Source organism: Apium graveolens, chromosome 10 (genome assembly GCF_009905375.1).
Source record: "Apium graveolens cultivar Ventura chromosome 10, ASM990537v1, whole genome shotgun sequence".
In the NCBI taxonomy this organism is placed as follows: domain Eukaryota; kingdom Viridiplantae; phylum Streptophyta; class Magnoliopsida; order Apiales; family Apiaceae; genus Apium; species Apium graveolens.
This window is the reverse complement of record NC_133656.1, coordinates 151,481,913-151,496,821: the sequence shown is the minus strand read 5'-3', so window position 1 is coordinate 151,496,821 and position 14,909 is coordinate 151,481,913. Positions and strand designations below refer to the sequence as shown.

The 14,909-nt window shown below is 31.7% G+C and overlaps 1 protein-coding gene across 1 annotated transcript; it reads right to left on the bottom strand.

The window, feature by feature from the left end:
• Positions 1 to 3,081: 3,081 nt before the first annotated feature.
• On the bottom strand, positions 3,082 to 5,688 carry LOC141692518 (wall-associated receptor kinase 1-like). The gene is made up of 3 exons (XM_074497384.1): positions 4,738 to 5,688; positions 4,484 to 4,645; positions 3,082 to 4,371 (listed from the first exon to the last, which is right to left on the bottom strand). The coding sequence occupies exons 1-3, from the start codon at positions 5,675 to 5,677 to the stop codon at positions 3,146 to 3,148; spliced, it is 2,328 nt and encodes a 775-aa protein (XP_074353485.1). The 5' UTR covers positions 5,678 to 5,688; the 3' UTR covers positions 3,082 to 3,145.
• Between the last annotated feature and the right edge of the window lie 9,221 nt (positions 5,689 to 14,909).

Genomic DNA, 14,909 nt, shown 5'->3' with positions numbered 1-14,909 from the left:
TAAGAAAATGAAAGAAGGATGGGGGATACTATGTATATGAAAGAAGGAGAAGAAAAACATGATTAGTAAACACCTCATTTATTTCAGATTTGCACCTTCAAGAGTTTCAACTATAGATCTGAAAATATGAGTTTTGAATTCACTTTAGTTCTCACAATTGAAAAATAAATTGGAAGCGTGTGAAAGTTAATAGATTGAACATACCATCACTTAATATGAAAAAGAAGCGTATGAAAAAAGAAAAACTGACCAATAGAGAAATGGCTGGCCATCATCCTCTTTATACCAATCCGCTTATATCATATATGACCACATATGGCCATCATACCGCTACAATGAATAACACAATTAGTCGAGAATTATAAATCACTGAATAATTTGTAATTGTTTTTTAATATTTGTAACAAAACTAATTTAAAGTATCAAATAAGATATTACAAACTTTGTTCTCACAAGATCCGAATACGCACCCAGTTCGAGAGAGTAATCAACATATTTCTTATAATAAGGATAAACAATTAGTGTTTGACGTATTCAATTCTAAATTAACCTTAATCAAGAATGGATAAAGAATCTGATCAAGAATAAAATAAATACAGTAAATTACCATGAGAAATGATGAATAAAATAATTTTAGATCTAGCCCCATAAAACCATCATGTGTTCCATCTGCAATATTGAAACAATAAAAATCAGTAAGCGCATTGATGTTCAAACGTTGTCCAATAATAAATAAAAAAACTCATTAGGACATTATATCAAACAGGTTATGACATGAAGCAAGCATATATACATATAACACATAAACATTAACACATATTTTTAGCTGCATATTTATTAAAATTCTTATGGCGCAACTGTAATCAAATTCTAAGCCATCTGATGAAGCAAACAAATCGACAAAATTTCACCTCTTGTTATATTTAACTACATAAATTGTACTGCTGATTGCATTATTTTTCATCTTCGCCTCATAAACTGTCAAATATCTGAAAAAAAATAAGATATTAAATGTCACATTTCATCAAACACTTAGTGAGCATAAAAATAAAAAACTATTGAGAAAAAAAAAAGCAAGCAAATACACAATACCTTAAGATCATTGCAATCAATAAGGACTAATGATAAAAAAGCATCTGCATAAGCAGACCTTCAAAGCATCACCTAGCAAATTTAAACAACAAAATCATGTTATATGAAAAAGAAAAAAAGGATGGTGGATACGATATGTATGAAAAAAGGAGAAGAAGAAGAAGAAGAAGAAGAAGAAGAAGAAGAAGAAGAAGAAGAAGAAGAAGAAGAAGAAGAAGAAGAAGAAGAAGAAGAAGAAGAAGAAGAAGAAGAAGAAGAAGAAGAAGAAGAAGAAGAAGAAGAAGAAGAAGAAGAAGAAGAAGAAGAAGAAGAAGAAGAAGAAGAAGAAGAAGAAGAAGAAGAAGAAGAAGAAGAAGAAGAAGAAGAAGAAGAAGAAGAAGAAGAAGAAGAAGAAGAAGAAGAAGAAGAAGAAGAAGAAGAAGAAGAAGAAGAAGATGATGATGATGATGATAATTAGTAAAAACCTCATTCTTTTCAGATATACGCCTTCAAGAGTTTGAACTATAGATCTGAAAATATTTTTGATTTCGTAAAAGATATGAGATAGATAGAGATACAAAGAGAAAGAGAGATAAACTAATTCGAAATTGTTATGAAAAGGAGAGCGAGAGAACAGTGATTTCAAATTGTCCGGTGAAAGTATATACAGAATTCGAATTCAAAAACTATTATCTTCTAACAAATTTTGAATATATCTTAGTTGTATATATATTAGTATGTATATATATCCACATGAATTTGTTTGTAGTAGAAAGGACCACACCACATAGCTGTCAAAGTAAATAAAAAAAAAGTGGTCCTCAAATTTGAATACGTGTCAAGATGATAGTGGATTATATAAAGATATATCATGTGCAGCTAAAAAGGGAATTTATTTGTAATGTAGTAAAGGTGTTTGCTATGCAGCAGGGGTGCGGCACTCCTGAAGAACTGCCTACTGAATACTTCGAGGGTGCGGGTGCGCTCGGGGGTGCGGTGGGATACGCACGGGGTGCGCCACCCGGCGTGTCCCCGTATTTTGTCTATCAGATTCGTTGGGGTGCGGGAAGGGGGTGTGGGAAGGGCAGAGACCGTAATTTTTTTACGTTGACTTTTAATTACAACAAATATACGGCTTTACCTATCATCCCGGTCGTTCACCGTCGCTGCCATTCCGGTCGTTCGCGGGCGCTGTTCGTAGTTTATGTACTTACAATCATATGCTCTCTTTATCTTCATCTTGATTCCGTAGTCTTCGATTTATGTTTGGAGATGTACTTATGTGTTTTACTATCGATGATTTTGGACTTTTAATTTGGTTGAAGTTTGTGTGTATCGTATGTATATACATGATATAGGCTTGGGTTAGTTGAAAAGAAAGAAACGACTTATTGTCTGTCATTTCAGTTAATAGTATATATAATTATCATTCTTTAATTGTAATAGTTAATCAATTTTCTTATTACTTATTATTTATAAATTAGAATTTATTAGTGCTCGAGCTAGTTTGTTTTGTATTTTATGGACAGCAGCCAACTTGCAGCAATGAGCAAACTCACTGACCATTTTTTTTATTTAACTACTTTATTTAATTAAGATGTAACTGTTGGATCATTTATGTATATATATTATATATAATATATAATTTTAATATTTTAATATTTGTCGTATCCCACGCACCTGAATCCCCATATTTTTGAAATTGGTGAACTCCCGTATCCCCGCACCGCACACCCGTATGGCAAAATTTGTAATTATAGGTGAAGTCATGGACGGGGTGTAAATGTAAAAAGTTAACAGGATTTATATTATAGATAGATAGATAGATTAGCTGGGACTTGACTCTTTCAGCAATGAAATCCTAACTTCCATCGGAATAGTAACAGCAACATCTAATATCTTATGGAAGATAAATACAATGATTGCCAACCAAGCCAATTTCATATAGAGGCGCATTGCTTGTAAATCAGATGCTTAACTTGAACCAAATGAACTAATTGTACGCACATGTGCATCATATATAGGCTTATTAAGTGTATATTACACAAATGACAAATCAGAAACTTGAGATATCTCAACGAGGGCTACTTGGCCCATTCAACAAACTAATAGTACTTGAGCTATATGGTAGTGAGTCACTCAAAACATTGTGGTAAGAACTTAGTTGAATATCATACAGATCTGAATGCTCAATCTCCGGTTGACCTTTTAAGCTCAAAGCGTCTTCATTGGCATGTTGACTAGCCCATGGATGTTTAGAAAGTTTTCTTAAACTTTCAATTTCCATCATCACCTCCTTCATTGTTGGTCTTCCCTCTCCGTTAAGGTTAAGACACCTTTGCACAAGTCGAGCAGCTTTTTCAAGTTGATCTATCGCCCCTTCCCTAACAACTCGACGATCAAGAACTTGGAATAATTTATTTTCCTTTAAAGATGTAATGAAATATGTGGCTAGATTTTTTTCCTCCAGAGAATTTTCCATGCAAATTGGTTTCCTTCCGGTCAAGAGCTCTGCAAAGACCACTCCAAAACTATAAACATCACTTTTTTCTGTTAGTTCACCTGTATGGAAGTATTCGGGGTCCAAGTATCCCAAAGTTCCTTGGACCAGCGTAACCACTTTAGTTTGATCCATGGGTACCAGCCTGGATGCTCCGAAATCTGATATTTTAGCAACATAATTGTCATCCACTAATATGTTGGCTAATTTGACATCTCTATGCATAATGGGCATAGAAGCTGCCGAGTGAAGATATGCAAGGGCACCAGAAGATTCAGCAGCAATTCTCAATCGATTGTCCAAAGATAACCATGACAAGCCTCCATCAACACTGTGAACATGATGATGTAAAGTACCATTGGAGATAAATTCATATACCAGCAATGGTACCTCACATTCTAAACAGCATCCTAGAAGTTTGACCACATTTCTGTGGTTAACTTGTGCAAGAATCACAACCTCGTTGATAAATTGATCTATTTGACTTGTATCCAATGCCTTAGATCTTTTGACTGCAACTATGCGCTGATCAGGTAAAATTCCTTTATAAACTATACCATAAGCGCCTTGGCCGACCACCCTTTCAGCAGCATAGTTGTTAGTCGCTTTCTTCAGTTCTTCATAAGTAAAATGTTTTGTAAAGTCTATAGTACCACCCTCAGAGATACTTTGTTGTCTTAAGAGGAGACCCCCATTCTGCTCAAAGAATTTCTCTCTTATTTGGGAATGTTTTCTCTGCTTCATGATGCAATACACCCAATTCATTCCAACGATTACCAAAAGGCAACAAAATCCTATACCTGCATTGTCGACCCACAGATCTAATCATGAAAATATATGGAAAAAGAGTACTTTAATTATGTATTATTTACATTAAGTAAATGTATGGACCATTAGTGAGGACTCCTTTACCTAATGCATAGATGACCACTTGGGACTTGGAGCTTTTAGGAATGCACCTTCTAAAGTCATTTTTGTCAATATAGTACCCACTTTTGCAGGAGCAACTATATTTCCCATCGGAATTCGAGCAAATTTGTTCGCAGTCATGCTTTTGTTCACATTCATTGACATCTAAGATAATATAAAATTTCTAAATAAATTAGATCAACTGATTAGCTACTCAACATGTTCAGAAATAAAAAGAACAGTCAGTTAATTATTACCATGGCACCCTAAACTGAGATATGGATTGCCCTCGTAACCTTCTTTGCAACCACAAAGATATCCGCCGGACTGAAATTGATCGCTGCAGTCGCTATTTGCGTCTCTGCAAGCATAAGAATCTGGATCTTTGATTGCTTCGCTGCAATTTTTATTTCCAATAGCCCAGTCCAGTACAATAGGAACATTTGCCGCAGTTCTGTTGGCAAAGTCCGTATCATTGAGATCTGACGTACCACGAAACTTGAAGCTACTTTTCTCACCCAAAAATGCATAACCGCACCGGTTAAATGATGAGACGCCATATGTATGGTTATAATCGCTACTAAGATAGAGTCTGAAATACTTTTCTAGATTGACGGATACTTGACAACAACCACTTCCAGAGCACTCGTTTTCAGTGACTTCCGCAGTTTCGCTGCATGTTGTCATGCATCCTTTCCGGTATGCGGAATCTGGATCATTGTAAATGCTGGCAAAGTCATCGCAACCAACGATTGTGAACCAATTTGTGTCAGAATATCGATATGGTGAAGTTAAAGTAACAGTCCAACTCTGGCCTCCATCTAAAATCTTGCCGGACTGATTATAGCACTGATAAGAGATGGCAGTAGATATTCTCAACTCAGTGTTGGATATATCATACACCTCAATGTTACCAGTTTGTATGAAGGCCTTGGGAGGATAGAAAGAATTGTTGCAAGTAATATCAAAGGAAGGATCTATTGAACAATTGAGAGCTTCTGATATAATGCCAAACGGATATGGTACGGTCAGATCGCCGCATTTACTCTGACATTCTGGCTTAATTGTAATGACTTGAGCCTTGAGAATACTGTGAAAATCGTCGGTGGTATTGAATCTCAGAGAGCTCGACTCTAGCTGTTCTGACCCCCAAGAAATATACAGTAAACCAAGAAGCAGAGAAAGAAACAAGTGCATTTTTGTATTTAGCCTCTTGATATCGGGAGTCATTGTTATTATTATGTTTATCCCGCGCGATAGTTCAATTTATAGCATGCTTCACTTGTTCGCCCACGCCTAAACGTCATACCTGTAAGACTTTCAACGACAAAACAAGCTCATTGTTTGGTTTTTAACTCAGCTTGACCACGTCTAACAACAATCATCATCATCAATTCAAATGATTGCCATGAAAACATTTCAGTTCTTAAAAGAAATATTTGAGTGTCTATCTCATAAATCGATATATCTTTTTTCAGTGTAAGCGAAAAATATATAAGAAACTGAATAAACAAAGCTTACTTATCAAAAAATTAATTGTAGCAAGTTTGAACAGGTAAAAATCAATGTCAAGTTACAGGTCGCAGTGAAGAGTGAATATTTAAGATGCAAGTTATTGTATTATACATGTTGATAGTAAGTTGACATTCTACTCTCGAATGCAAGTAGGGTTTATATTTAACAACAAAAAAATGCTATCCGTCAGCATTGAGGTTGCATGCAGTGATGTGTCAGCTGCTAAAAAAATCTTCTTTTGTGTATAGCGTCTCAATGAACGTTTACTCTAAAATTTACCGGGTCGTCTGGACAAGGTGACCAATAGAGAGGAATGAATCCCACGAGGTTTTAAGCAACTATGCGTACTCTGACTAAAATAGAAACAATTCAGAAAGTTATAAAGGAATACATAATCAGGTGACGACACTGCAGCATACATATAATAGCACGAGTCCTCCGATTAGGACTAATGTAGTTGAATCAACTGCATGATCATCGATCTTTGAATATGTCTGAATTCTCTGCAGGCCATGAGGAGGAACACAAATTAATGGGAAATAATGAAAACTTATAATGTACTTGTATTTGATTCAAGATGTATATATAGATCGTGTAACATGTATTATTTGCCACATTTATACTGATATGAAGAGGAAATCGACAACTTGAAAATCATTAACACATGCAGAGTCAGCTAATGCCATTTAAGTACAGAATTCAGACCCGTCAATTTAATAAGATGATAAAACAACTGAAATTAGGACATTAGCCTATGTTACTAATAATTATAATCCAAACCCCCGTAAAAGTTGATCACATGTTTATGGGTATGTTATACGGGTTTTTCTGTGACATGTGAGCATATACTAAGTAAAAAATTATATAAATTTAGTTTATTTTAATTAATTTGTACTTTTTTATAATGGTGTTGTGCCTGCGGATGCAAGTGGATATACATATATTTTTTTTATTTGAAAAAAGAAAAACAAGTATAACTTCCTTTTCTAATAAAAAATATATAAATAGTAGAAAAGGTTAAAATAGTAATTATAAAATAACTACAAATTATTATATAGAATAAAATTATTAAAAAAAATAATCCTAAATATTAAATAAGTAACAAAAAACTAGAAAAAAATTACTAGAAGAGTAAAAAAATTTTTTTTTAATAAGTACTATAAATTACTGGTCTTGATCTTGATAATAAAGTATAAGGGTAATAGTAAGTTTTCGTAAACAACTTTTACATTATATCATTTTCTAAATAATACAGTTTTTAGGTATTTAGTTTATTTTAAATTATAATAATATTCATATATTGAATAAAAAAATTAATTTAAAATATTAATTAATTAATTAATATATATATTTAAATAAATTTATGTATAAATTATATTTTATGTGATTATCTATTTATTTATAACTATGAACTTCTAATTTTTTTTTAATTTTAAATTAATTATAATTATGTTAAAAATATAAATTTTTACAAATTTTTATTGTTATATTGTTTACTAGTACTATTTTTGATAGTTAGTATTTGGGGCACGTCTTTTTAATTTTATACCGGGTACATGAAATTTTAAATACGGCTCTGGGTGAATCCCTACATTTATAATAACCACATCAATTAAAATGTACCAAAATGATAAATTTTAGTATTTAGCATGCAGATCAGACAAATATTAAGGTAAACATGTTTTGCAAAATATTAAGGTAAATTGTTTTGCGTAGTAAGTCATCAACATATAGAAACCTTCATTTTAAATTTTATTTCACATTTAACTTTAAGGCAGCAGTGGTCATTTATGACAGATTTTTTTTAATAAACCCCTCGAAATTAACTCCAACTGTGATGGTAAATTTTCGTCGCTTTTACTAAATACAAAGTTCAAATTTGTTTATGAAAATTTTCTGAAACGTGACCTATCTCTGATTTTTGACGAATATATTTAATTTTTTGAATTGAGAAATTTTATAAAAATATTTCACTACAATAGATCAAGGCATTTAAAACATTTTTTTAACATTGAAATCATCGTAATTGTCTCAATTATGACAAAAAGAATTTGCTGCTTTTGCACGAATAAAAAGTTAGAGTTTTTCGTCACAAATTTGCATTTCGTTGTAAGTTAAAGCACTGGGACCATATTAGTAATTAAATACTAAATAAGTTTACGACAAACATAATTATCGTACGTTGTTAACTTACGACAGAATAATCATAAAATTTTAACATTTGGGTCCCATTTTTAATAGAATAAATATTAAACTCGCGATGAAAATATATATCTTATGTTGTTAACTTTCAACTGAATAATTCGTTTAGTGATCCACCCAGTATCGTAATACATCAACAAATGAAAAGGAACATGATTAAGCCAATAATATATAAGCACGCGCGCGCACACGAGTGTATATATATATATATATATATGTATATATATGTTGAACATGTAATAATCATAAAAGTAAATCACACATTTAATTGCATATAAATAATGTGAGAGAAGATTAAAATTGAATACTTACATTGAAGATTGTTAAAATTGTTGTTGCTATGTTGTTAGTCACAAAGTATCGTAGAGGGGAGTTGAATACGGTACCCACAATCCTTTTCAATTCGTTTTAAGTTATTCGTTATATTTACGGAATCAAAATAGACACAAAATAATTTGAGGAATGTATTATTTTATTAATATAAATCTTGAGATTGCCGTAATCTTATCAATCAAATGATTAACTACAATAAATTCGATAGCACAACAGTATGTTAATAAGGTTAATAAATGAAACCTTCAATGGAGTTTTGTAAAAGACACAGTTGATTGCTGAGAAAGATAACCGAATGAAATAAATTCATTCTGCTTCTTTTGTAGACTTTCAATTTTTTTGGACAAATGGCACATTATTGTCCACACGACCAAATCATTTATTTCTGATTCAAAGAATTAACCAAGTAAATCACTGGTGACAAGAGGGATAATTGTCCACACGACCAAATCATTTATTGTTGCTTTTCTGACTTGCGACCATAGAGATTTCATTTGCCTTAGAGAATTCTCTAACTTGCGAGTACTAGAGAGTAGTACTTGACTTGGATTAATAAATCTAAGTTGTGACCTCTAGTGCATCTTTGCCTTACCCTGACTTACGACCACTAGAAGCTTTGCTTTTGAATTTCTTATTTGCGACCACTAGCAAGATCTTTTGACTTAGGCATTTTTCAATCTCTTGACCCCTATAATTGTATCAACAATAAATCTTCTATAAAATCAAACTAATTTCTTTCTGATGTGCTGATTCTTGATACACTAGTCTGGTTCACAAATAACTAACACTGAATTGATTTAATCAATTTTTTTTATAATTCTAAGCTGATACAACTTGGTTGGACATTCATTATTTCATTCACTGAACCCTTGATCTTTAATACTTCAAATAAAATCATTTCACTGATACTAAAAGTCCTTTGACATTTTATTCTTCATGGAGGCTTGAACATTTTAATGAATTTCTTCCCATGACCTGGTTACGGACTTAAATCATTAATTCCATCTTTTGATTCATTGTATTTATCTCGTCTTCATGTTCAGGGTTACTGTGTTTCACAGTTTAATATTGTTTATTCGTTTCGGTTTCATGTTGAGTTATATTTTCTCCGTTACATATTAAGTTACATTATGATTTACATATGACATAATGTATTTTGAATAATATTCAATAATATGGAGATATGTTTTTGTTAGAAAAAAGAGTGGAGAGAATGAAATGGCAAACGGGTATAAGCATTTACACCGAAAAATTTAGGAAGAAATTTAAATTATGTAGTAAGTTCCTTTAAAAAAAATATTATTTCGAATGGCTACCAAATGCTAGTGGATGGCATTCTTCGTGGTTAGTAGGTTAATTTACAACATAATTTTCATCGTAAGTTATACTTAAAACGATGGCGTTCTTGTGAAAGTTTTTATTTTCTTTTTCTAATTAAACTAAAATAAAATAAACTTAGAGCAGAAGGTTAGTTCTGTCATAAAGTTAACCCGACTTCGTTCTTCTACCGAGCTGATTCCTTAATTTTTTTATTCGACTGTCGCTAAGTTTTAATAAAAAAATGATAAACTTACGGCAAAATGTTACCTTTATCGTAAGTTATTATGACAAAAAGTCAACTTCATCGTAATTAAAGTGCGCATAACTTTTCTGTCATAAAGGCTACTAAGATGCTAAGTTATTTAAAAGTGATGAAAGAATGCACTCTGAAGTCTGAACTCCATATATCGTCGTAACATCCTAAATGTTAGGTTTTGAAAAATACTTTTCATGTCATTGCTATTTAGGTCCGTTATTTCCTTTTCCTTCAACACCTTTTGTCCGAAATGATAAAGAAGACGGTACACGTGAAATATACTACTTAAGTGCTTATTTCTTGCCAAAAATCTAATCTTACTTCTATAATTCATAGGTCACTGGATTATTCAAATAAGTTGTATTTTTTAAAAAAAATCCCATGTTATAATTTTTGTACCAATTCGGTTGATTCAGAATGGATTGATTAAACATTACATCAAGGAGCATGATCTTGACGTTCACGAGATATTCATTATCGTTCACCTCTTGAAAGCACATTCACCAATGATTGGAATAGTTCGCAAAATTTAAACGCTTCACCTACTTCATTGCTCTGACACTTTATTTTACCTATATTGAGACAAATGTGTTTATAGAATTTTTCTAATTATATAGTTGCCTTCGTAAATAGATTTTTTTTGAATTTAAATATATATTCGTTTGAGTATGTCATAAAAAAGATTGAACATATATTAAGAACATACTTCTAAATCTTGATTAGGAAGTACTCATGAATTATATTCGATTTGTATTATCGATGGCGATAAAAAAAATTGCTTGGGCACGAAAGTTTATAGGGCCGGCCTGATGATGCTTATTATTTCTCTCTCCCTCTCAGTGTATTATGGCTATTTTAATCGTATGTTCTCTTCTCTTGTCTTTATTTTACATTCACTTGTTTCATTTTCTGTATATAATTGTGTTTTCTTTTTGTGTTTAATCAAAGAATTATGTTTGTGTAAAATTGAACATGTATTATAGAGTAAAGTTCTATGGAGTCCACCTTTAATTGGAGTCCTCGGAGTCCATATATGTTCTGCAAGTAAAATATAGCTTAAAATATTGCAAAACATATTATTTTTCGACAAACATCACTATTCTATCAAAAATCTTGTAGATTGCATACATTTTACAAGCAGAACATTGCAAAAATATATATTCTACAAAACATGTTTAGTTTGCAGAACATAAATGTTCATGTTGCAGAACATATTGCAGAACATACATATTGTACCGTAAATATATGAGATTTGCATGATTTTGTTGAAGTTATGCTATTTGTGTAACATGTTTTGCAAAATAACACGTTTTACAATATATTTTATTTGCAGAATGTAGATGGACTCCGAGGACTCCGATAAAAAGGTGGACTCATGTATTATATATATATGTGTGTTTTTCTTCAATTTTACATCCGGTGTTTCTATTGATGCTACATATTTTTAAATTTTCTTTACTGACCCTAGTTGTTGATTTTTTCATCTGCCGTGGCGGTTACATATTCATTGTTCCTTTTCTATCACAATCTTACTTCCATTTTCTTGTTAATTACGACTTCTTCATATATTCACACTTTATTGCTTCTATCTAATCTTTTGTGTGTCGAAACATACACAATAATTAGTACATTTTTATACAAATCATTACTTATCTTTTTCATTCAAGTCATTACATATTTTATATATGGATTTTCAAGTCAAATTTACAGAGGCAAGGTATGGTCTCGATCAAAATTGATGTTGTTTACATGGTTTGTTTCTTACTTTCCCATTGACTTGTTATAGTATTGTGTTATTGCCTTCTTGTTATAATAGTTTTACGATTATTACATTCAATAAGTAACAATTTTTACACCAATTTATATCAAAAAACCATGTCGTCCAATGATATTTAAAAAACGGTTATGCACAAACTGCTATCCACCAGAAGAGGATGCAACCCACTTCATCATCTCGCCTCGCCATGCTAGTTCCCTTCCATCCCTCAAACTCCATATTTTTACACACTCTAACCCGCCATTATCCTCCATCTCTAATCATCCAGATCACTAGAAAAATTCAAATATTCAATGGAGCAGTTTGATTATTAGTTTGATTATTCAAGTTCTGTGAATGTTAAAAATACCATTAAGTCTGGCTAAGTCTCATCTGAATAAAATCATGGGCTAATGTACTATATTTAACTTTCTAACATTATGTGAATAAGTTTTTGTTTATATGAAATTGCTACTTCATTTTTATTTTCACTTTTTATGTATCGTACACATGTTCACACACATGCCGGGGGTATTTTGGTAAACAGTCTATTCATTTTTCTGAATAAGGGGAAGGCTGCGTAGATCTTACCCTCCCCTGATCTTGCATTAAGCGGGATATACCGGGTATATTTGGTTTGATTTATAGTTTTTTATAATGGCATGTGTCATGAATGATGAAACGGAACTGAATATTTGTGAAATTTTAAAAGTATCAAACCCCATTTATACAATTAGTTGATTTGTGCAACCATGTATACAAAGTCCATAAGATTGCGTTTGAAAACACGAATTTCATTTCAAATAGTTGAATTCAATTTTAGGAATTGAATTCAGGCATTTCAAATTCAAATATCATGTTTGGTAAGTATAATAATTTCAAATTTTGAATTTCAAATTCCAACAGCATTTGACAACGAATAGAATTTCATTTGAAATTTCAATTTAACAATACATCAAAAATCACTAGAAATACATTTCAAATACATTATTTATGGAGATGCATGATCTTCCTAAACTAATCATCCAGATACGATGTTGTCCATCGACCGTTTTCAAAACTAGTTCTAATATAATTCTATTGCAACCACAATCGCCATCAGTGTCATCTCGGATAGAAGAGCCAATACTAGCTTTCACTTTACAGCTGCTGCCAACCTTGTCCTTCTGATTTTTAAAACCATCTTACTAACATCACCATCTCGGTCCCTGATAATCTTACTTCTCGTCACCACCTTGTGCTCCCAAAACAAAATAATCCAAAATCAATTTAAAACAGAATTACAAGTAGCACAATCCATAAATTAACACAAATTAAAATCCAAACACAACAATCCTACAAAATAGCAATTAATACAAATTCCAGCCCCCCAAAAATCTAAACTTTACAAAAAAATCTTTTTCAAAAAACTAAAATGAATGGCAATCTAAGTAGAGATTGTCTAGAAACCAAAACCAAAACAGTTATACAATTTAAAATGACTTTCAAATTTTTAATTCTCTTCAGCAACATTAGCTGACTTTACACCATATTATAATGTCTATTATTAAAACTGAACAAGGGTCGGTGACAAGTTTTAATAATTCCTCACTTCACTGGATTCATACATATGTATTAACACTATAATGACCATTATTCTACAATGCACTGGATTAAAAACATACACTTCTACTTTTCTGGCAATATTTACATTAACACTTGAATCGTGATGTTTAAAATTTATGACTAGCAATCACATTTAACAAACAAATTGAAATCTATCCAAACTAACTAAAAAATAATCTTATTTATTCAGTTGGGTATAATTCTAACTACACATCAATAATGGACAGTTATATATATAATAACAAGAACAGGGTAAATAATCAAATAACCAACTAACGAAACAAAACACGAAGGCAATAACAAACTATAAAGACTGTAATTGACAAAGAAAGTAAAGAAAACTTATCTCTTATCGCTTTCCAAATTCTAATAAGAAGAAGAACACAACAGTTGAGTCGCCAAACCCTTCAAGAGGACTTGACTGTTCTTGAAGAGATTATTGCCCCCCACTTAAGCTGTGATGGAATGCAGCAATATCGCTTCCAGGATAAAACAGCAACAGATCAATCTAGCCACAGAACCAACAATGATCATCGGCGACTCGCACCTCAGTTTGCCCATAAAACCTATGCAACTCATATATGTTTGCGAGGTAGGCACAGAGACTTGTGTCATTTTTATCTCAAGTGTACATCTCAATATATAGGCATCTCAAGTTACTCTTCTTCTATTTTACTCGATGTGGTACACCAAGTAACAAAACAGAAAAAGTAAACAAAATGGGTTTTCCTTATTATTTATATTATATCCTGATTAATTAATATTAATATTACAAAATATATTCAGAGTATGATTATAATAATTCTTAATCAATATATTTTATATTAATAATTAAATAGTCAATATAAATAATTAAACTTGTAATAGAAAAGAAAAATATAAGAGTTCCCACTAGCACTAGGCCACACAAGCATTCAACTTATGCTAGTAGTTGTAAACAACACTAACACAAGATGCTATATAAATTCAATATCTTTCTTTTACAATATCAATGTGGGACAAAATCTCCATAACCCATTTCAAACAAGCAACTTTATCGTAATATATTCATGGATTCCATTAAGAAAATGTCTTAGATCAAAATATGAAAGTTTAAGTCCTCATGTCAAGGAACAACCTCCAAGTGTTAGCTTTCGGAAGTCATATCAAGAACATATATAAAATATGCCTCAAACTTTCCATTTTCTAACAATCCCCCATAAATCCATAATCAAATTGCATACCAGATTTTATACATGACATGTTTTTCAGAGTCGGTACCCTTGTTAAGAATATTTGTATTAGTTTGATGATATGTTAAATAAAACACTTAAGTAAAAATCTAGTGTTTGTAGCCTCAACGGATAAGACCACTTTGGCTATCCGTTGATGGAGTAGCTTTACTTAAAAATAAGTTTAGTATTGTAGCACATTTCAGTCTCTGCATTTAAGTTATAATTCTT